This window comes from Podarcis liolepis, assembly GCF_965112155.1.
Source record: "Podarcis liolepis genome assembly, chromosome: 13".
Classification (NCBI taxonomy): Eukaryota; Metazoa; Chordata; class Lepidosauria; order Squamata; family Lacertidae; genus Podarcis; species Podarcis liolepis.
In genome coordinates, this window is record NC_139573.1 from 36237032 (window position 1) to 36259519 (window position 22488).

The 22488-nt window shown below is 46.7% G+C and overlaps 1 protein-coding gene across 2 annotated transcripts in view; it reads right to left on the reverse strand.

Annotated features, from left to right (window-relative positions):
- Positions 1-2202: 2202 nt before the first annotated feature.
- PPP1R9B (protein phosphatase 1 regulatory subunit 9B) overlaps positions 2203-22488 on the reverse strand; it is an 85990-nt gene continuing 65704 nt past the window's right edge. For both annotated transcript variants that reach the window (XM_083469625.1, XM_083469624.1), the window contains exons 8-11: positions 20086-20139; positions 16065-16294; positions 12385-12481; positions 2203-6608 (exon numbers count right to left, since the gene is read on the reverse strand). In XM_083469625.1, coding sequence (XP_083325751.1) covers positions 6555-6608; positions 12385-12481; positions 16065-16294; positions 20086-20139 — 435 coding nt within the window. In that variant the 3' untranslated portion in view covers positions 2203-6554. The remainder of the gene's footprint in view (positions 6609-12384; positions 12482-16064; positions 16295-20085; positions 20140-22488) is intronic.

Sequence of the window (22488 nt, forward strand, 5' to 3'; positions counted from 1 at the left end):
TGCAGCGCTCATCTCGCTTTATTGGCCGAGGGAGCTGGCATACAGCTTATGAGTCATGTGGCCAGCAGGACTAAGCCGCTTCTGGCAAACCAGAGCAGCACACGGAAACGCCGTTTACCTTCCCGCTGGAGCAGTACCTATTTATCTACTTGCACTTGGACGTGCTTTCGAACTGCTAGGCTGGCAGGAGCAGGGACTGAGTGACGGGAGCTCACCCCGTTGCAGGGATTTGAATCACGACCTTCTGATTGGCAAGTCCTAGGCTCTGTGGTTTAACCCACAGCACCATCCGCGTCCCAAGGTGAGGGTTTCCCAAACGTGCCTTCCTCTTAGCACAGTGGTGTCCAAACTTTTTTCAAAGAGGGCCAGATTTGATGAAGTGAAGGGGCGTGGGGGCCGACCAAAGTTGTTGACCTTTTGTAGGATTGAAGTTAGGCCCCTGAAACGGACTTTGGACATGCCTGTCTTAGCACGTTTCTCCCTTTCATCATGAGTTTGAGCATCTTCAAAGTCCACGACACCTTTGGTAAAGGCTGTTCTCCAACTGGAGCGCTCACAGGCCAGTGTCTCCCAGTTGTCAGTGTTTGTCATTTGGTTAATAGCTGTACACAACTCTCCCAGATTTGAAAATACTGCAAGCTCATCTCTAATTTCTTTTTGCAGAATTTGTGAGAGGACATCAGCAGCTACAGGGGGAGTTGTGGTTAAGGAGATGCTGGTAATGTTCTTTCCAGCACAATGAAATAGTGTTTGGGTTAAATCAGGGGTAGGCAACCTAAGGCCCAGGGGCCGGATGCGGCCCAATCGCCTTCTCAATCCGGCCCACGGATGGTCCGGGAATCAGCGTGTTTTTACATGAGTAGAATGTGTGCTTTATTTTAAAATGCACCTCTGGGTTATTTGTGGGGCATAGGAATTCGTTCGTTTTTCTTTCCAAAATATAGTCTGGCCCACCACATGGTCCGAGGGACGGTGGACCGGCCCATGGCTGAAAAAGGCTGCTGACCCCTGGGTTAAATGATTGACAAATAATATTAGAAACAACACCAGGAACCCAGTAATCTTGATGCACTTCCACCTTGAGAGTTCTTCTCGTGTTACAGCCTTGCTAGTGTTGGAATGAAGTCACCGAGGTGATGTGAGAGAGCTTGACTGGAGTTCAGTACCAGAGAAAACGACCCTCAGCACTGCCTCCTGGACTATGGCCAAAATGGTCTTCATAGGAGGCTCTGTCCCTATTTTAGCCCAAGCATTTTGGTCTGTTGTTATGCCTAGGTTGTACTCCTATGCCTGGCTCTCTCTATTTGCATTTCCCATCCTACAGTCAATCAGCAATTTATAAATAAAAGAATAACTCCTCAATTATGAAGCAGATTGGATCAAACAATGTTCAAAAGCCATCGTGCGGCACATAGTCCCTTCCATGAATAAGCTTTTAAGCAATGTCGTAATCTGTAGCAGCTGAAACCAGGAAAAACTGGAGCTTGTCACATAAGGCATTGGCTTTATGGGTCTCCCTCTATCCATAAAGTTTCTGATTCTATATAACCCTTCTATATAACACCCCACCCTCTCTCTTTTTGCAAAGGCAGCCAGTTTAACATGGTTATCCTGCAACTGGGTTTTTGGTTATGGGGAAATAATGGCTAGCTGTGCCATGCCCTGTATTTTGAGAACATTCCCTTCCATAGCCAATGGTGCAATGTGTTATACTAGAAGGCATTTCTCAAGATCAACAGCCATCTGTGCAGCAGGAACTCTCCATGATGGTTTGGTTGTATTTATTCCTAAAGAAATTGGACGTACCTGGTGTAGTGGCTAGGAGATATATCGCTATATGGTCCAAAATTGCTTTGAAGTCCATATCGTAATATTGGTTTCATAATTTCCGACCTGGCAATATATTATGAATCATGATGTGTGTGTGTGTGTGTGTGTGTGTGTGTGTGTGTGTGTGTGCTATGCAAGAAAACCACAACGTGTTTAGCTGGCGATATATCACAATGTTGAAAACCAGATATTGTCCAGCCCTACTGTTCACCTCAAAAGCATTTGCATACATACATACATACATACCTATATATATGGAAGGGCTGCCTTGAAGATCTCTAGAAATTCCAGCAGTGGATACCCATGGCCCTGCCCCCCCCCCATTCCGCCTCCCCCAAGAGCACATAGTGGCGTTTGAAAAACCGAACAGGGTGGAAACAAAGACCTGCAGTTTATCTGATATGACCGGATGATAGGACAATTGGAATACAAAACCAGGAACAATACGTACATACATACATACATATATATATTATATATATACATACACATTTATACCTGTGTAAAGGAGATTAAATTAAAATTTAAGATGATCTTTTAAAAAACTCATTTGTTTTTCAGAACATTACATCTCATTCCCCTGCGTGTCATTCTCCACCCCCATGCTCTGATCCTGCACCCATTTATTGTTTACAGTACACTGTACACCTCTTGAACCGGCTTTTTTTGGGGGGGGTGCAAAATCTGTTTCATCCTCTATGTAACCCAGGATGGCGGTGGCATGGAGACACCTTGTCACCTAGAGAATCATTCCTTGCAGCCCTCACGGGGTAAAGGGATGGGGGGGGGGGAGAATTCACTGGCAGCCGGCCAGTTTTGCCTGCCTCTGTGGTCACCACCACTAACAGTCTGGAAGCTCTGCGTTTGGCAGGTGTAATGGCAGCGTGTTGCAGCGTGCAAATGGCAAGCTGGAGACCCGTGCCTGTTTCAGACGACGTCACTGCATCACAAAATGTCCAAGCCTTTTGTGGATTCTGCCAACGTGGAACACAAGAATTCACATTCCATAAAGGGTGTGTGCATGTGTGAATGAGAGAGCTGCTTACCTCCAGAAGCAGGGCTGCGTTTCAGGGTGTACATGTAGCAACACACACAATTTGACCAGTGAGGTTTAAAGGAGATGGGCAAGCAGTCAAACCCCCTGAAACATGTTGCCCAGCTCTGGGATAAAGGACACAACATGTCACCTTTTAATTTTGGATTGTTGGATCCAGGATATTTGCCATGCCCAAGTTGTCTACTCCCAGATCATGATATGTGGATTAGAATCCCCACTCCAGTCCACAGAAACATACCCTGGAAAACCGACCCACCATTTTATCACAGTATTTAATACTCTGGGGGTGTATAAATGGATTGTGAAAGCGCATGAAGGCAAATCTACCCACATTACGTTGTCTTGAGTGGGACACATTCTGCACACCATTGCCATGAACTGTTTTCGTCCCATTATAAGACAAAACAGGGAACTGTGAATTCAAAGTTATGAAGGAAACATGGGAGACATCTATCCTGAAGTTATCCTCATTATGGGATCCGGACATTTCTGGGCTAGGTCCATCGAAATTGGAGGAAAGACTGGTTCGAAGTTCAAAATGAACCCCTTTGGTACTCCTTCCCCCATCCAAAGCTGTCATGCATTCTGCTGAAATTCACACTGAATTTCTGTCTGAATCGCAGCAAGAGAAAGCAAAGGACATCTTTCTTCCAAAGCAGGCACTATTAAAGCCCACAAGAAGTAAACAATAAAAGGGGTGGGAACCTCTTGAGGCAACAGGAGGAAAGCACCCTGTTCCCCCCCCCCTTCCTTCAAAGTGGAAACTTTGTGCAGGGGACAACAGCATTTTCCACTCCCTTCACAAATTCCAGTTTAGAGGTGAAAACCCAAAGGCATAGCCTTTCCTGGCAGAATACTGCTTTAAACCAAACAAAACATACAGGCTTTTGTATCAGCATTATTTTGGCTCTTTTTGAGGGGCAGGGGGAAGCAACTTTTCCCAGCAACCGCTTTACAAAACGTACGTCCAGTTCCACTTTACATAGACGTTCCACAGCAGCCTTGGCTAGTGGCCATGCTGGGAAAATAATACTGTCCAAAAGTTTGTAGATGATGCAGTAGGTGGAGTCCTGCTTGAGTGGGTAGAGGAAACGTCACCCGATTTGCATCGTTTTTTTAAATATAAAACTGAATCTAGGTTAATAAATAAATATCTCGAACAGCTGAAAGAGGACTAGTGAATGTCTATGTGATGCAGCTCAGTTTATAACAGCCTTCCCCAAGCAGGTGCAATCCAGGTATTTTGGACAACGCTCAGCATCCCTGACCATTGGCCATGTTGGGCTGGGGATGATGGAAGCTATAGTCCGGGAAGGCACCAGGTTGGGAGAGGCCCCCAGTGGGACCCGATTGTGAGTACCTGTGTTATTTCCAAGTTGGGTTGAGCAATGTGGCACTCTCAGCCAAGCTCCAGGGCATGAATGAATCATGGTGGCCAAAAACCACGCCCAAGGACGGGGATAGTGAAAGGTCAGAGAGGCAGGCAAAGGAAGCCTCCAAATGTGTTCACACAAAGCTTCACCTTGCCATATTTAAGGTAAGATGTTTTCTGACTTTTCCCCTTAAGAACCTGATTCCAGCATTACACACAACACACAGACGTTGCTGTCAGGCCAAACTGCATCCTTCTGGTGCCACGGATGCTGATACTCCCCATAAGCTTGGTGCCATACAGAGAGCACCTTTCCAACATCTTGGCCCTCTGGGCAAAGTGCAGCTCTACAGAAGTGTTGTTTCGGTGCCTCTGTGTATGTCAGTGTAATATTTTGGCTTGGCCCCTGATGCCTGGGTTAGGGTATAAAAGCATGGGCAGCGCAGGAGCTGCAGTCAGTGACTTCTGCTCTTGTCAGATTAAACAGATGAGGAAGAAAGAAGCTGCAAAACCCTCTGGCACCTTAGAGATGAACAGCTTTTGTAACTCGCTGCCAGCACCTGTCAAAAAGGTGACCCAACACTTTCGGGCTACTAATAACGATCTCAACTATTTCTCTAGAAAGGGGCGTAAAATGCGGAAGGCAAGGCGCTGACTGGCTGGCCACTGCAGCAACAGTTATGACGCCGTTGTGTTGCTTCAGAGAGGAATTCCCTGCCAGCTAGAGATGCCACGTAAAAAAACCAAACTAAATGCACCCGTGCAGCTCAATCGCTGGAAATGGGGGTGATGTGAAACAAAGGGACATCTACGATGGTCCAGTGTTTTGTCCTGGGACAAAGGTTGACCTCATAAAATAAGGAACAAAGAAGAACCAGGCAATACCTCTTACAATCTAATGATCTTAGAGACTGGGTCCTCATTACCTGTGCGTCTAAGGCACTCGTGCCTCTGTTTTTATCTTTTGCTGTCCCCCGGCTGTAAGCACACCCACTTCCAGAACAAACCCTGGTATTGACAGCAGCAAAGCAGAACCCTTTCAAGGTGTTGGGCTTCCAAAAAGGTGCTGCCCTTCACAGCTTTCTTCCAGTCAAATGCAGAATGGCTGGTGCAGAACCATGAAACTGAAGGCTTGCTCAAGAGCGGGACCAATTATTTCTTCCCTGCTCAGTTCCATTTTTTCTCTCTCCAAAGTCTCTAGCTTCAGCTCCTGGCTCGATACCTTTGATGCGTTTGCTCCCGGCTCTTAGGTTTTAATACTCAGCTCCCTTGGGAGGGTCCAGTTCATAAACCTCCTGGGCGTTGATTCCCAGAAATTCTCCAAGACAACCGTGAATAAAAATGCAGTGAGGAGGGGAAAGAAACAAGGCGAATGCTCTTTTCCTGGTTGTAAAAAGTCAGCCGTAGCGTCTATTCAGATGCCGACAGGGGTTTCGGAGGCCGGAGCCTCTCCTCAGTCACAAAGGTGGCGACTGGCAAAATCGCCCGCGGAAACCCTCCTTAAAAAACACAGACATATTTCCCACCATCGCACGAAACATAGAGAATAATGGATTCCATATTGTCCAAAAGGATGGAAAATTAAAGGCAAGATCATCCAACCCTCCCCACCCTCACCAAATCCCAACAATAAGACCCCCCCCACTCCCAACCCCGTAACCCCTCGCTCAAAAGTTTAAGATTCAGGAAAGAAAACAAAAAGAGATAGAGAGAGCTGGTCTCGCTTCTTGCCAGCAGAGTCCTGCTGCGTTCCAGTTTTGTCCCCTGCTCCTCGTGAAGACAGTCTTGATCCCGATCTGCAATGGCTGGCGCAAGGTTCTCATCAGGCAGAGAGGACAGGGGACACAAATGGCCGGACACACGGGACCACCGCCTCCCCACCCTCCACGGTTTGTCGATCCAGTTGACACAAGACGCACACCGGACATGGAAAACTGACAAGTGATTCACCACCCTTGTCAAGGTGTCTGGGTTTTGCTTCTGCGGCCCACTTTGACCTTCGCCATCCCGCCTGACCCGTCCCGGCCTTTGTCTTTCCCTCACCCTCAAGAGAAGGCAAGGCTGTTGGCTACTCTCGCTTGCCGTAGTTCTTCTGACTGTGTCGGGGTCTTAACACTTCCCTGCTGGGAAAACCGGGCAGGGGATGAGGGAAGAATAAAAGAGTGGAGAACAGGCAGGAGGCATTTCTAAACAGGTCCCTTGCAAATGATAGTAGTAGTAGTAGTAGTAGTAATAGTAATGAGAAGAATTAATTGCTCTGGTTGGTTTATATGTGTGTTTTTTTCTGCTCTTTTTTTAAGTCGGGTTGGAATTTTTCAAAGTCTGCAGCTTCGCCTCCAGTTCAGAGATCTGAAAAACACACAACAGAAAGGGGGTGAAGAGGAGATTTCCAGGTAGAAAAATAGCGGGGGCGGGGGGGAGAGAGATGGGAAGACACGAGAGAAGGAGACATGGTGGAAATTGGCTGGCTGGCTCAGCACCCATTAACAGCAATGGGAAAGGGCTGGTGGAGAAGAGGGCTATGAAAAAGGGGAATGAAGGGGCACGCCAAATGAGAATTGTATGGATATAAATGGTGGCGGGGGGGGGGGGGGCTCATTAACACGGCTTCTGAACGTTTAGGCTTGCAGTCTGCTCCACATCCTTTTTGAGAAGGGTTCCTCTGCTCTGAGTTCGGCAAAAGGCCGCGCAGCGTAAACTGTGCAGATCTAGTTAAAAGTTGCATATGCCAGATAAGCTTTGTATAATCAGCTCTGCTTCTGGGAACCGAACATTGCTGCACTTTCTGTATTGTAAGCTGCATTGGTATAATAATAATAATAATAATAATAATAATAATAATAATAATAATAATAATAAATTTATTTATACCTCGCCCGTTAGGCTGAGTTTCCCCAGCCACTCTGGGTGGCTTCCAATCGAGTGTTAAAAACAATACAGCATTAAATATTAAAAACTTCCCTAAACAGGGCTGCCTTCAGATGTCTTTTAAAGATTTATTTCCTTCACATCTGAAGGGAGAGCGTTCCATAGGGCAGGCGTCACTACCGAGAAGGCCCTCTTCCTGGTTCCCTGTAACCTCACTTCTCGCAATGAGGGAACCGCCAGAAGGCCCTTGGCGCTGGACCTCAGTGTCCGGGCTGAACGATGGGGGTGGAGACGCTCCTTCAAATATACTGGGCCGAGGCCGTTAGGGCTTTAAAGGTATATGTAATGAAACACATGAATAATGAATAGTTAAAACTAAATAAGGAAATGAAACGACCGAAAGCTCAAAGGGCGAATCAGAGGAGGAAGGAAATTTGTGCTGAAATCTGGGTTTCTTACTTGCCAGAACTGTGCTCCTTCATAATACCAGAGATGTTAACTCTCTCTCTCTCTATGTGTGTGTATCTGACATTCCTTGAAAACTGGTTATCTGTGGCCTCAGTGCTCAGAACCGTGGACAGTGGGACTGTGTCAGAGTGGGACTCTGGGATCAAATGTCCAGGAGTCCACTCAGCGGAATAAGGAGGAAGGGCCCCAAAATGCAACACTACGGGATTTCCACATTTTGAAGTAATACAAAGATAGCTCAGTTGGTTAGAGTGTGGTGCTGATAACGCCAAGGTTGCAGGTTCGATCCCCATAAGAGACAGCTTCATATTCTGTAATTGCGAGGGGCTGGACTAGGTCCTCAGGGTCTCTTCCAACTCTACAATTCCATGTTACTTTCTAAAGAGCCCTCAGTCTCTGATTGTTCAGTTGAAAATCACCTAATTGCACCACTCTGTAACCAGCAGAAGGCCATGCCGACAGTACTGTGTTCTACTGATAAAACAGTGCTTAATCCACATCCATGATGCAAATCCATGATGGTTTGTTTTTTCACATGTGCAGCTGGTAAAAAAACATGTGCATCCACAAACCTCACACATCTGTCTTTTGTATGCCTAGTAAAAGGTAAAGGACCTCTGGACAGTTAAGTCCAGTCAAAGGCAACTATGGGGTTGTGGTGCTCATCTCGCTTTCAGGTTGAGGGAGCCGGCGTTTGTCTGCAGACAACTTTCCAGGTGATGTAGCCAGCATGACTAAACCACTTCTGGCACAACAGGACACTGGGACGGAAACCAGAGCACACGTAAATGCCGTTTACTTTCCTGCCATAGTGGTACCTATCTATCTACTTGCACTGGCGTGCTTTCGAATTGCTAGGTTGGCAGGAGCTGGGACAAAGCAGCGGGAGCTCACCCCGTGACGGGGATTCGAATGGTCAACCTTCTGATCAGCAAGCCCAAGAGGCTCAGTGGTTTAGACCACAGTGCCACCCATGCCCCCTTTAATGTCTAATAAAACAGACTAGCGCACACAAATCAGTTTCTGCACCCAAACTGGAAGAGGGCAATTTTAGGACAGAGTTGCTAATTTCAATGAATCACCTCTCAAACAACCTTGCTTAGACTGATCACATTAGATATGTCTCCAGAGTGAATCATAGAACAGATGCATATCTAACCTTTCAAAGCTGAGACAGGCTTGAGGTTCCAAGACTAAAATGATATTCGTTCCCCAACGAGGACTTAAGTGCCTCCATCTCCCATAATGGGACATGGGTGGCACTGTGGGTTAAACCACAGAGCCTAGGACTTGCCGATTAGAAGGTCGGCAGTTCGAATCCCTGTGAAAGGGTGAGCTCCCGTTGCTCGGTCCCTGTTCCTGCCAACCTAGCAGTTCGAAAGCATGTCAAAGTGCAAGTAGATAAATAGGTACTGCTCTGGAGGAAAGTCAACAGTGTTTCCGTGCGCTGCTCTGGTTTGCCAGAAGCGGCTTAGTCATGCTGGCCACATGACCCGGAAGCTGTACGCTGGCTCCCTTGGCCAATAAAGTGAGATGAGCGCTGCAGCCCAAGTTGGTCACGACTGGACCTAATGGTCAGGGGTCCCTTTACCTTTACCTCCCATAATGCTGTGCTCAATTGCACCCGGCAGAAACCAAACTTCTTAATGGTTACTGCAATTGGTTGTTTTCTTTGAGGCATCTTTCAATGTGCCATTTTCAGCCTACCAAGTTCTAACTGGCTTGGCCAAACCTGAGGATTGCCTTTCCTTTCTTCACAGTTACTAAGATTTGCTGAAGATGCCCTCTTGATATTACTATACATGTGTCATGTCAAGGCATTTATTGATGGCTCCTCTCCTTTTAAGTACTGTTTCCCTTGGAGAGGAACAGCTGATATCTGGCTCAAGCTTTTGGAATACAAGCCTTTGGCTTTGCATTTAACTAACTGATTAACTAAGCTATCGCACTAGAGCTTGGGCTGTGCAGAAGTGAGAGTCAGAGAGCAAGCTGCCTTGGAAACAGCTCTTTCATTACGCAAATGCACGCATTCCTTCCTTCCCAATTCCTGCCCAAAGATTCCTACCACCGTCTCCCTTTCAAGGCAACCTTTCAAGAATCACTGTGCCTAATTGTGAAAAGGCGGCAGATGGGAAAGAAGGGGAAAGTTGGCCGGGAGCAGTTCTAGGAGAAATCAGTGGGGTGATGGAGTGAAGTAATGGTTGGGGAATGAGAGCCAATGGACATGACTGAGAAAATAAGCATGGCGGAAGCCTTCGGCCTGATGCTTGGGTCAAATCAAAGGTATAACACATTTGGTGATGGGAACAGTGCCCTGATGTGGGCAGGCTGCTGTTCAGCAGACTAGTTCACCATATTTTTATTCATTAGAGAGCAGTCAGTCCAAGACAAATTCAGACACAGTCAGCAGAAAGCATCCTAAGAAAATAGGGAGATCACAATTAAGGTGAAGGGGAGGTGATGGCTTGATAGGAGGCTATATCCGCAGCCATGTTTTGTAAAGCAGGGAAGGCCTGACACAGCCAGCCTTCGCAAGATAAAGGACAGCAGCTCAGGATTTGCACCACTTTCCTGGCTGTGTGTGTGTGCCTTGTCTTGCCTGTGTTCAGCCACATCAGCCTGTAGTCAGCACGTTTCCGCAGAGTCCTCTCCACCTGGGACTCTACGAATGCACGTGCTGATTTGCCAAGGGTGCCACCAATTAAGGTAGGAGGGAGGTGAGGTGGCAAACTGCACTGGCTCCCGGTGGAGTACAGGGTCAGGTTTAAGGTGCTGGTTTTGACCCATAAAGCCCTATGCAGCCTAGGACCCATGTACCTACGGGACCACCTTTCCTGGTATGCCCCACGGAGGACCTTAAGGTCCACAAATAACAACACTTTGGTGGTCCCAAGCCTCAAGGAGGTTAGATTGGTTTCAACTAGGGCCAGGGCCTTTTCAGCACTGGCCCCGACGTGGTGGAACGCTCTGTCACAGGAGACTAGGGCCCTGCGGGACTTGACATCTTTCTGCAGGGCCTGCAAGACAGAGCTGTTCCACCTGGCCTTTGGTTTGGATTCTGTCTGACCCTTATGTTTCCCTCCCCTTATGGTCTTGATTTATCAGCTACTTTAAAATGAGGCTGCATTTTAAATTGCATTTTAACCTGTATTTTAAATTGTGTCCCCCCCCCTCTCTTTTTACCCCATTATGTTTTTACTGTGATTTTATTTTATTGGTGTTAGCTGCCCAGAGCCTGGCTCTGGCCAGGGAGGGCAGAGTATAAATAAAATTTATTATTATTATTATTATTATTATTATTATTATTATTATTATTAAGCGGATTGTACCACATCAGACAATGCGGGAGGCTGCCAATGCTGAATGTTCCCTTATGCTAAAACCTCACAAATAGAAGGTTTATAGATGTACTAGCTTTCTGTTTGCAGGGAGAGGTTGGTGGTTACCCCCCCTCTGCCCGAACTGTCTCATGGCCTTGCTTTTTCCATTCACCACAGTTGTGGCAATTGCTGCCTAGTGCTCTATCCATGTAGAATGTGGTTTGTGCTGCCTGTTCTCCGTCGAGTGGCATGCCGCAGCCATGTAGGTCCTGGCAAAATGTGCACCTCTGCTTATTCTGGGCCCTGTGCAGATGATCCTCACCCTTTCCTTAAGAGCTTGGCACTTTGTAAATGCTGAAGAGCAGCAGTGGTGGCAGTGCTCAAATGCACATGCTAGCTTGGTCTACCCCAATAGAGATGAATGGTACAGGGGTGTGTGTGTGTTGCGTTCAGTGTTCTGTGCAAAGAAGAGGAGCACACTGAGACCTGCTGCTGTGATTTGGGTTTTAGAGGGGGCTTCTAGGCTGCAGTACAAGTGATGTCCTCCAGAGGGAGCATGGGGAGTCTCCTGGATGTTGGAAGAGAGCGATTCTACATTGCTCTCTGATCAGTGTAGCCGCAGTACAGAAACCCAAGTGCATTCACACACACACACACGCACACACACACAAACTAATGCACACATTTAACACACAGAGGCATGAGAACAACCTGACGAGTCTGACATGATCCACTGCCTGATGTAGGAACCAGGGTGTGGCAGGGATCTGCAACTGGCCCAGCGAGGAGAGATATAGATTTGACACGAGACCCGTTGCAGGATCAAGTGAAGGCCCAACGCCCATGCATACGTGGTGGAGAGACAGCGTTCGATCTAGGATCAAGTGTCCGCAAACTAAACAGAACACTGCACAACCTTAAGAGATCCCTGTAGATCTGGGATGCGGAATCCCACACCACAGGATCTGGGGAAGGTGGGCGAGTGTGGGCTTGTAAAGATCCACTTTGTCCTGGTGGAAGTTTCAACGGGACTCTGTAGAAAGGACACCCCGGCCACCAGCACCCCAAGAAATCTGAAGGCGATATAGGCGTGGAATTCTCAACGTGGAATTCAAAAAGATCAGAGTCTTCCCACCCCCTGCCTTTGAGCAGCAGGATCTGCTTAATGAGTGATCCAGCACTTGACACAAGGTCCTACAAGACTCAAGCATTGATGCCCAACTCTACAGGAGTTCAGAAAGATGGGTGCGTCCCTCTCCCCCCAACCCTTCCTCTACCCACGTCAATAATCAGGCCCCTTCCAAGTGCACACATCTCACATGTATCCCTGAGCTGAACTGAACCAAGGCCTCTCCAGTCACAGCAAAGCCCTTTCTTTCTTTCTTTCTTTCTTTCTTTCTTTCTTTCTTTCTTTCTTTCTTTTCCTCGGGGGCTCAAGGCAAACCCCCAGCGCTGTCCTTGATGCCCACCTTCTCCTGCAACTTGTCCACTTCCTCCTTGTGGGCCAGCTCAGACTCCTCCTGGATGCGGCGCTGAGCTGTCTCCTTCTTCAGGAACTCGATCTCTCTGTCAGAGGGGAAGAGCCAGAGTCAGAAGCACATAACAACAACAACAACAACAACAACGAGAGCCAGTGTGGTGTAGTGGTTAAGAGTGGTGGACTTGTAATCTGGTGAATCGGGTTCGCTTCCCCGCTCCTCCACATGCAGCTGCTGGGTGACCTTGGGCTACTCATACTTCTCTGAAGTCTCTCAGCCCCACTCACCTCACAGAGTGTTTGTTGTGGGGGAGGAAGGGAAAGGAGAATGTTAGCCGCTCTGAGACTCCTTAAAGGGAGTGAAAGGTGAAATATCAAATCCAAATTCTTCTTCTTCTAATAATAATAATAATAAATTTTATTTATACCCCCGACCTCCCCAGCCAGAGCTAACAACAATAAAATTGCAGTAAAAACATAATAGGGGGGGAGAGAGGGGGGACACCAATTTAAAATACAGGTTAAAATGCAATTTAAAATGCAACCTCATTTTAAAGTAGCTGATAAATCAAGACCATAAGGGGAGGGAAACATAAGGGTCAGACGGAACAGCTCTGTTTTGCAGGCCCTGCGGAAAGATGTCAAGTCCCGCAGGGCCCTAGTCTCTTGTGACAGAGCGTTCCACTACGTCGGGGCCAGTGCATACCAGGAGAGGCGGTCCCGTAGGTCCTTAAAGCAAGGATGGGCAACCGGTGGCCTCCGTACATGTTGGGACTCCAAATCCCACCAGCCCCAGTCAGTATGGACCAGGGATGGTCAGGGATGAGGTGAGCTGCAGTCCAGCAACATCTAGCTATCCTAGAGGCTCCCAATTCCTGCCTCCAGAAGGAGCTGGTTAAGAGGCAAGCAGGGGGAGTCTCCTGGATGTTGGGGAATGATGGAAATGTTGGGGGATGGTCTAACCTTAGGGCCATCAGAAGAGTTCAGAAGAAGAAGAGTTTGGATTTGACATCCCACTTTATCACTACCCAAAGGAGTCTCAAAGCGGCTAACATTCTCCTTTCCCTTCCTCCCCCACAACAAACACTCTGTGAGGTGAGTGAGGCTGAGGGACTTCAAAGAAGTGTGACTGGCCCAAGGTCACCCAGCAGCTGCATGTGGAGGAGCAGGGAAGCGAACCTGGTTCACCAGATTACGAGACTACCGCTCTTAACCACTATACCACACTGGCTCTTGTTCAGATCGGTTGGAAGCTGCCCAGAGTGGCAGGGGCAGCCCAGTCAGATGGGCAGCCTATGATGATGATGATATAACTACATATGCAGCAGGACATAGCAGAGGTAAAGGTAAAGGACCCCTGGACAGTTAAGTCCAGTCAAAGGCGACTACGGGGTTGCAGCGCTCATCTCGCTCCAGGCTGAGGGAGCCAGCGTTTGTCCACAGACAGCTTTCTGGTCATGTGGATAGCATGACTAAACTGCTTCTGGCACTACAGAACACCGCAACGGAAATCAGAGCGTACAGAAACGCTGTTTACCTTCCCGCCGCAGCGGTACCTATTTATCTACTAGCACTGGTGTGCTTTTGAACTGCTAGGTTGGCATGAGCTGGGACAGAACAACGGGAACGCACCACGTCGGGGGATTCGAACTGCCGACCTTCCGATCGGCAAGCCCAAGAGGCTCAGTGGTTTAGACCACAGCGCCATCCATGCCTCAGAATGCTGAATAGCAGAATGCTGAGTTGGCAAAGTGAATCGGTCCGTTTTAGGCTAGAGGTGGGAGACGCCCTTTTCATATGCTTTCTCCATGTTAAAAAAGCACACAAACTCCTCCTTGGAAGTACAAGAACAACCATAACTAGCCTACCAGAGAGAAAGGTTCTTGTTTTCCCTTCTTGACTAGTTTTATTTGCAGGCAACCTTTTCCATGGGGAAGCATTCAAAACATCATTCCACACCTATAGTCTGAAACAATTCAGTCCATTCCACCACCTCAGAACTCTCCCACCTTGTTCCCACCAGGGTCCCATTCTCCTGAAATAGTCCAAGCGCTCTCATGACAATCTTGCGATACTAAGGGTAGTAGACCAGTGGGGTTAAAATTTAGCTGAAGCCAGTAATGAAATGTCCTACATCAAATCTGTAATTCAGCGGAGGGGAGATTAGCCTCCAAGCGCAATGAAGCATTTGGAAAACAGGATGGAACAGAAAAAAATTGCCTTAGGAACTTAAGATTGTACAGCTTCCGTAGATCCAAGGTGAGTGCCTGTCCAAATCTGAGCCCCATATAATATAACAGTGCTAGGGGTTTAGCTTTAAACACTTCAAGGCTGATGGTATGGGATTGCCACCTTTCGTATGGAAAAAGCGTGTCAGAATTTTGGCACCTTGAGACGCTTTTTCCTTTGCACTGTTTAATTTACATATAAATGATATTGTCCAGAGTTTAACATTCCCAGAGTATAATGGCCCTAAATTAGCCAGAAAAGCCATCCTCTATACCAGTGATGGCCAAACTCGGCCCTCCAGCTGTTTTGGGACTACAGTTCCCATCATCCCTGACCAATGGTCCTGTTAGCTAGAGATGATGGGAGTTGTAGTCCCAAAACAGCTGGAGGGCCAAGTTTGGCCAGCACTGCTCTATACAGTGGAACCTTGGTTCACGAACAAAATCTATTTGGCTTCTGAAACTTTTGAAAACTGAGGCACGGCTTCCTATGGGTTGCAAGAGCTTCTTGCACTCAGTGGAAGCCACGTTGCACGTTCAGGTTCCGAAAAACGTTCGAAAATGGAAGCGTTTACTTCCGGGTTTTCAGCGTTCGAGAACCGAAATGTACGAGAGCGGAGGTGTTCGGGAACCGAGGTTCCACTGTATTATTATACGAAAATGATGCAGTACTTCTATCTCAAATGAAAGTGGGCCTAAAAAGGTTGATGAGGGCATTCTCCCTTACAATTCTATGTGTGATGGCCTGGGACTCGGGCTCAGACTCAGAACCAGAGGAGTCTCAGTCTGCACAGGATCCTTTGCCCCAGGCATCATCTGAACCAAGTCTGGGCCTGATCCTGAAGAGTCCCAGTCTGCACAGGTTCCCCTGCAACAAACACCAGCTGGGCCGAGTCAGGGGCCTGAGCCTGCCCTGGCTCCAGATGTGGGGATCACCTCATTGCCTTCAGCTGGGCCATCACTTACAGCTGCTCCACTACCGGTTTGGTCAGGGGAGGCTGAGGCGACCCCTGGGTCTAGTGACCCACTGACGTCTCCCGAGCTGCAGAGACTGAGGTCTGAGAGAAGGAGAGACCTGAGTACTCGCAGGAGGAGTGCTCACCTTCAGGCAAAACAGGGAGGTGAGTCGCTGGGGGATCAGGACTGGCCGCTACCCCAACAAAGATAAAAGGCTGTCAGACCCCGCCCCAGGTTGTGGGAGCAACATTGCTGTATGCTAGATCCTGCCTGAGATCCTGTACCTGTCCTTGCCTGGTTCCCTGCCTCATGTCCTACCTTGGCCCTGTCAGACTGACTCCCAGCGGAATCTGCGGATTCTGGACTGGTCCTGGACGGCGTTTCATGGGTTACCGCCAGGCCCAGCACACTATGGTTCCATGATTCTTAGCAGACATGCATATCATTGCCGTTTATCGGGACAAGGCTCTGCAAAGGGAGTCCTTACTTCTGCTGATACTCCTTGATGAGCCTCTTGGCTTTGCTGTACTTCCTCTCCAGAGTCTGGTATTGGGCTTGGGTCTCTTTCAAGTGCTCGTCCACAGCCTGGCACAAGTTCTGGGCTTCCATCCAGTATCCCTCCAGCTTCTCCATCCGCTCCTTGTTCTCCTCCACGCTCTGTTCTAGCTGGGCTTTCTCGAGGCGCCAGCGGGATTTCTCTTGTTCGATGGACTGCAGCTGAGGGAAGACAGTGCGAGGGAGAGGCTTACTCATTTTCTCAGAAGCTCACTAAATCGGCGCACTGCTTTGAGCCGTAATTAAAACAAAATGGACGGTGAACATAAAGATTTGGCTGACTATGAAAGAATCTAAGGAAAGAACAGATGTAAAGGCGAGCAAGATAAGTAAGAGACGTGCGGTGAATGCGGTGGAAGCCTTTTATAATATTTTAACTGAGATTTATATATTGTAATGTTTGAAGCACGAATTTGGCAATATTATTGGTTATGAAAAGCATTTTTTTTATTTTTCTTTTTTTTAGTTTGTATTTTGGAAAATATGTATATCAATGTGTTTATAGTGTTATGTATTGTTCTTTGTTTATCTTTCTTTTTTTTTTTTGTAAAATTCAATAATTTTTTTTTTTACAAAATACAAAATAAAACAAAACGGATGGCAGCAACGTAGCCGAAAGCCATCACGGCGAAAGTCAGAAATAGACACGAAAAGCAGCAGCAAACATATAAGGAGTGGAAATCGCAGGAAGGTGCTCAGCTGAGCAACTGGGGCAGCAACCGAGGAGGCCCTGTTCCCTGCGGAGGTCAGTCAAGCCTCCCTCCAATCAGGATGGATTTGATTTAAATCAAATCAATCTAAATCACAATTTAAATCACTAGTCAGTAAGACTTGATTTAAATTGTGTGTTTTTTTGTTTGTTTTGTTTGTACAGAAAAACTCATTCTTGCTGGTATAATCTTAATACTTACAACCAGACGAAGGTTTCGTTTTTGGAAGAATACATTTCCAGAGTAGTTTTTACAGTTGTATCAAAAATTACTGATTTGGTTATACTCTTAGAAATACATAGACGGATAATTATGAAATGATTGTGAGCTTTAATAAGTTAACTGTTTATATTTGGACAACTTTTCTGCTGTACTTTATTGGAAGGAGAAAACAATCATTTCCTTAATAAGAATTTAAACAATTTATTTAAGTAAAGAAATAACATTATAACACATGTACCCATGTTTGTTAACTGATGTCGTTAAACATAAACAAAAAAACAAAACAAAAAAACTTTAGACTGAGTTTTAGCATACATGAAAAACTTAAAACAAATCCTTATTTCCTGATAGCCTTTGGGCTATAATGTAACCTAAATAGAAAACTATCTTTAGAAAGATTTTTCCTCCAAAAGCATTTCATTTGAAAAATCCAATTTAAATAAAAAAAATCCAATTTAAATTTAATAAAATCCGATTTATTTATTTTTAAAAATCCTTTTTTAAAAAAACAACCATTGATTTTTTTCCACCCTGCCTCCAATGCTCCTTGCAGTCTCATTTTCTTGGCAGAAACAGATATATCTCACAGTGCTTCTGGCAAGCAAGGATGGGAGGTGAGATGAGATAAGCCAGGCAGTTTTGCTAGGCTGGGCAGCATTCCTAGAAAGATAGATGCCAGGACCTTGTGGGTGGCCCCTGGCATATTTAGGTCTCCAGACCTAAGCAGCTCAAGGCAAGGGATGGGATTTTTCAAAAACCTCTGTGTCTGCACACATTTCTCCCTAAGGGTATGTACACACCATGGAGTTAAAGCATAGGGCTTCCCCCAAAGAATCCTGGGAACTGTAATTGACCGCTACAGCTCCCAGCACCCTTAGCACCCTACAGTTCCCAATATTCCTCATTTGCTTTAAATGCATGACTGTTTCCCTTCTTGCTCCTTGAGCTTATTAAGAAGCGAGCTACTGCCCCCCCCATGAAAAACACAAACAATTCTCGCACATTATATATGCCTTTAGTAAAGGTAAAGGGACCCCTGACCATTAGGTCCAGTCGTGGCCGACTCTGGGGTTGCGGTGCTCATCTCGCTATATTGGCCAAGGGAGCAGGCATACAGCTTCCGGGTCATGTGGCCAGCATGACTAAGCCGCTTCTGGCGAACCAGAGCAGCGCACGGAAATACTGTGAACCTTCCCGCTGGAGCAGTACCTATTTATCTACTTGCACTTTGACGTGCTTTCGAACTGCTAGGTGGGCAGGAGCTGGGACCGAGCAACAGAAGTTCACTCTGTCGCGGGGATTTGAACTGCCAACCTTCTGATTGGCAAGTCCTAGGCTCAGTGGTTTAACCCACAGCGCCACCCGTGTCCCTATATATGCCTTTACTATAGGCATAATATACCCATACTAAACGCAGACGCATTCCAAAGTTAAACGGCACATAAAAATGTGAAGGCATCTTTATAAAAACACACTTAAGTATTCATGCTTAGAAAATTATGCTATGGAAATGTAGTGCTGCCTGGAGTTTTCCAGACCTATTATACTTATAATATTCTTATTTTGTGTGTGTATCGTTTTCCATCTAATTAGCTGTTTAAGCACACACACAACAGCGCACAAGTGGTTGGAAAATAAGCAGGTACTTGATGGTCTGATGTGGTCAGAGCTGCCAAAATCTCCACATTACCATATTTCTCGTGTATACCACACCCCTGTGTATAAGACACCCCCTATTTTGGGGGACTCCAGATTAAGAAAATGGGGGGAGATTGCCCAGAGTTATTGAGCTTTTTTGGGGGGGAGGATTGCCCATAGCTGTTGAGCATTTTTTTTTGGGGGGGGGTGGCCCAGAATTGTTCAGCTTTTTTTTTTAGGGTGGATTGCCAAAAGTTGCTTACCCTCTAGCTATCGTCTGTCCCCGCGCCGGCGGAAGCTGCCAATCACCCGCCCTATTTCCGCAGTGACAGCCAATCAACACCAGCCCTTGCCGAAGCCACCAATAACCTGCGGCTGACAATCTCCAGCTCGTGGCAGCAACCAATCACACGTTGCCCCCTATGCACTATTATCCATGTATTAAGATGACTCCCAATTTTTATCATCCAGTGGTACCTCTGGTTACGTACTTAATTTGTTCTGGAGGTCCGTTCTTAACCTGAAACTGTTCTTAACCTGAAGCACCACTTTAGCTAATGGGGCTGCTGCCATGCCGCTGGAGCACGATTTCTGTTCTCATCCTGAAGCAAAGTTCTTAACCCGAGGTACTATTTCTGGGTTAGCGGAGTCTGTAACCTGAAGCGTATGTAACCTGAAGGGTATGTAACCTGAAGTGTATGTAACCCGAGGTACCACTGTACTTTTTAAATTGAAAAAAAAAACCTTGTCTAATACAGTGGTACCTCTGGTTGCGAACGGGATCCGTTCCGGAGGCCCGTTCGCAACATGAATAGAATGCGACCCGCAGTGGCGCGAATGCGCAGGTTGTGATTCGCCACTTCTGCGCATGCGCGTGATGTCATTTTGCGCATCTGCGCATGAGAGAGCAGCGAAACCCGGAAGTAACCCTTTCCAATACTTCTGGGTTGCTGCGGGACGCAACCTGAAAAAACGTATCCTGAAGCAAATGTAACATGAGGTATGACTGGATACTGAAAAGTACGGTAACTCCATTGATAAGGATTTCTCCACCATCCCTAGTAGGGACAGTCAAACCAACTGGCAAAATATTAGATCCATTCAAGCCTTTTATTTCAGGCACATCGCTTTGGGCTCATCCTTCCCCCAAGAAGCTCAGGGTGGCTTTTATGGGGCTGTTTCTATTTTATCTTTGCAAGAGAAGAATCTCGGGATTGTGACCATGAGGGTGGGGCAGGGCCGCCCCACTCCAAACCCTACGAAAACAGATTAAAAATAGCCCCGCTATTAAAAGAAGAAGCTCTTACAGAGCTTGTGGGAAACACTCTCAGCCGTGGATTTGGGCAAGTCTCCAAGGGGAGGGAAAGGGATCTCATAGCTTACCTTTCTTTTCAGCTGCTGTATTTCAGCCTCGGTCACGGCATGCTTGATCTGGAGCTGCCAAAAGAGAAGAACAGAGAGTTCAAGGCGGGGAAGCCTTTTCCAGGCTGAGGGCCACATTCCCAGCTGCGCAGCCTTCCGGGGGCCACTGTGGTGGGCGGGGCCAAAGGTGAAAGCAGAACACGGAAGCAAATGAAAATCCTGCCTCTGTTCCTTATATTCCATTCCTTTTATCCAATAGCTGCCGCTTTATCAATTCCTGCCCATGCATTTATTGCATACCTGTAAAGAACAAAAGAGGTTACACCCCCACCGCCTGTCTATCTAGCCCAATGGTTGCCATCAATTCGATTTGAAATGGTTTTATAATGAAATGATTTTAGAATGCTGTATTATTTTATTGTTGTTAGCCGCCCTGAGCCCGGCTTCGGCAGGGGAGGGCAGGATATAAATAAAAATTATTATTATTATTATTATTATTATTATATTACTTAGTATTTTTATATTATTTTCCCTTTCTTATCATCTTGCACGTGTAACTTTTCTTTCTCCCCCCCCCAAATAATTTTTATTTGATTTTACAAACATTAATTTATAACCAGACCAAATACATATCCATCTAATGAAGATTTCTCTGAATCTCAAGACTTCCTCTCTGGCAAGGACTCTTTCTTCTTTCCATTTTTGGACTGCACGTGTAACTTTTCAAAAACAAAAAAAATCCTACTCTCCACACTAGAGAGATCCCTATTTTCCACCCTTACTTTGGTTTTGTCCGGTTCCTATTCCCCAACAACTATCGCTTTATCAATACAAAAAACAAAAGAAATTACACACACCCCTGCCTATGTATTTCAGATCACTTATTATTTCTATCTTATTTTCCCCTTCTTTTCTTCTTGCGTGTGCAGCTGTCTGTATCCTCTTTCCTCATTCATTAGTTGAGATCACCTTCTGAGGCCCTCCTTCATGTGCCTCCTTCCTTGAGAGGTCCGGAGGGTGGCAACACGAGGACAGGGCCTTCTCTGCAGTGGCTCCCCACCTATGGAATGCTCTCCCCAGGCAAGTTCGCCGGGCGCCTTCATTATACACCTTTGGGCACCAGGCAAAAACATTCCTTTTTAACCAGGCCTTTGGTTGACCTGATCAATATCCTATACCCTTTTAAAATGTGGCTCTTGGGGGGGGGTGGCATGTTATTGGGTTATTGATTTTATTTTGATTTTATATGTTGTGATCTTTTTTGTGAACTGCCCTGGGACCTCCGGGTATAGGGCAGTATATAAACTCAATTAATAACAACAACAGCAACAACTGGGTAAGTGAGTGAAAAAGGACATGTTAAGACCTAAGCTGGGGGGTTGTGAATAGGTATGCGCACATCACCAATTTTTTTTGCCATCTTTATTATCTCCCCCAAAGCTGCTAATAATCCCCTACACCCCTAAACCCTTTGATTTGGCTCCAGGCAACTTTCTTCATCTTCTTGCCCCATGCTATCTACCTATAACTCCGAGAATTTTCTTTATTTCTTTTGTCCCTCCACTTCCCCCAGGAAAACCCGCTCTTTACCACTGAATGGGAACGAACATCCGCACAAAACCCGACTGACTTTGTTACGGTTCAGCGGCTTTTCCCAGGGGAAAATCGGGGCGAACGAAAAGCCTCTCGGACCCACACCTAGAAAAAGTATGGGGCAAGGGAAAAAAGAGTGTGAACGAGCCAAAAACCGGCAGCGGCTCTCCAGGATTTCATGCTTACCAGGAGATGATGGGGACTGAAACCCGGGTCCTTTTGCTTGCAAGGCAGATAGTCTGCCAGTGAGCTATGGCCCTTCTGTGTCTGTCTGTCTGTCTGTCTGTCTGTCTCTTGAAATCCAGCACAGCGTGTCAGCAAGCCAGCACTGGGGCTGCCTCGATTCTAGGTGCCTAAATGGAAGCTTGCTGACACACATTCCAGGGTCAACTAGAGGCCGCTACCCACATTACAGAAGAAGCAGAGACATTAAAATTTAGCGCCTCCCAGGCTGCCTTTCTCTCGTCTTTAATTGCCACTTACACACTGCAGAAGACGGCAAGGGAGAGTTAGAGCTGCCTGGGGCTGTTCATTACACTTGGCCACATATATTTATGGGGGGTGGGTTGAGGGAGGAAAGGGGTAACTTCCTCACATGCCGCTGGGCAGAAGCAGACATACGGAAAACACAAGAAGTACCAACAGTGGAAGAATGGCAGGTGAAGATGATGGATTTTTCGGAGCTAGCCGACCTGACTGGAAGAGTCCATGACCAGAAGGAGGAGGAGTACCAGGAAGAATGGGCGAAATTTAATGACTATTTAGTTAAATATGTTAAGTTAAATTAATTGGGAAAAGCTTGCAAATACCGGATAGGCTTAGGCTTCAAAT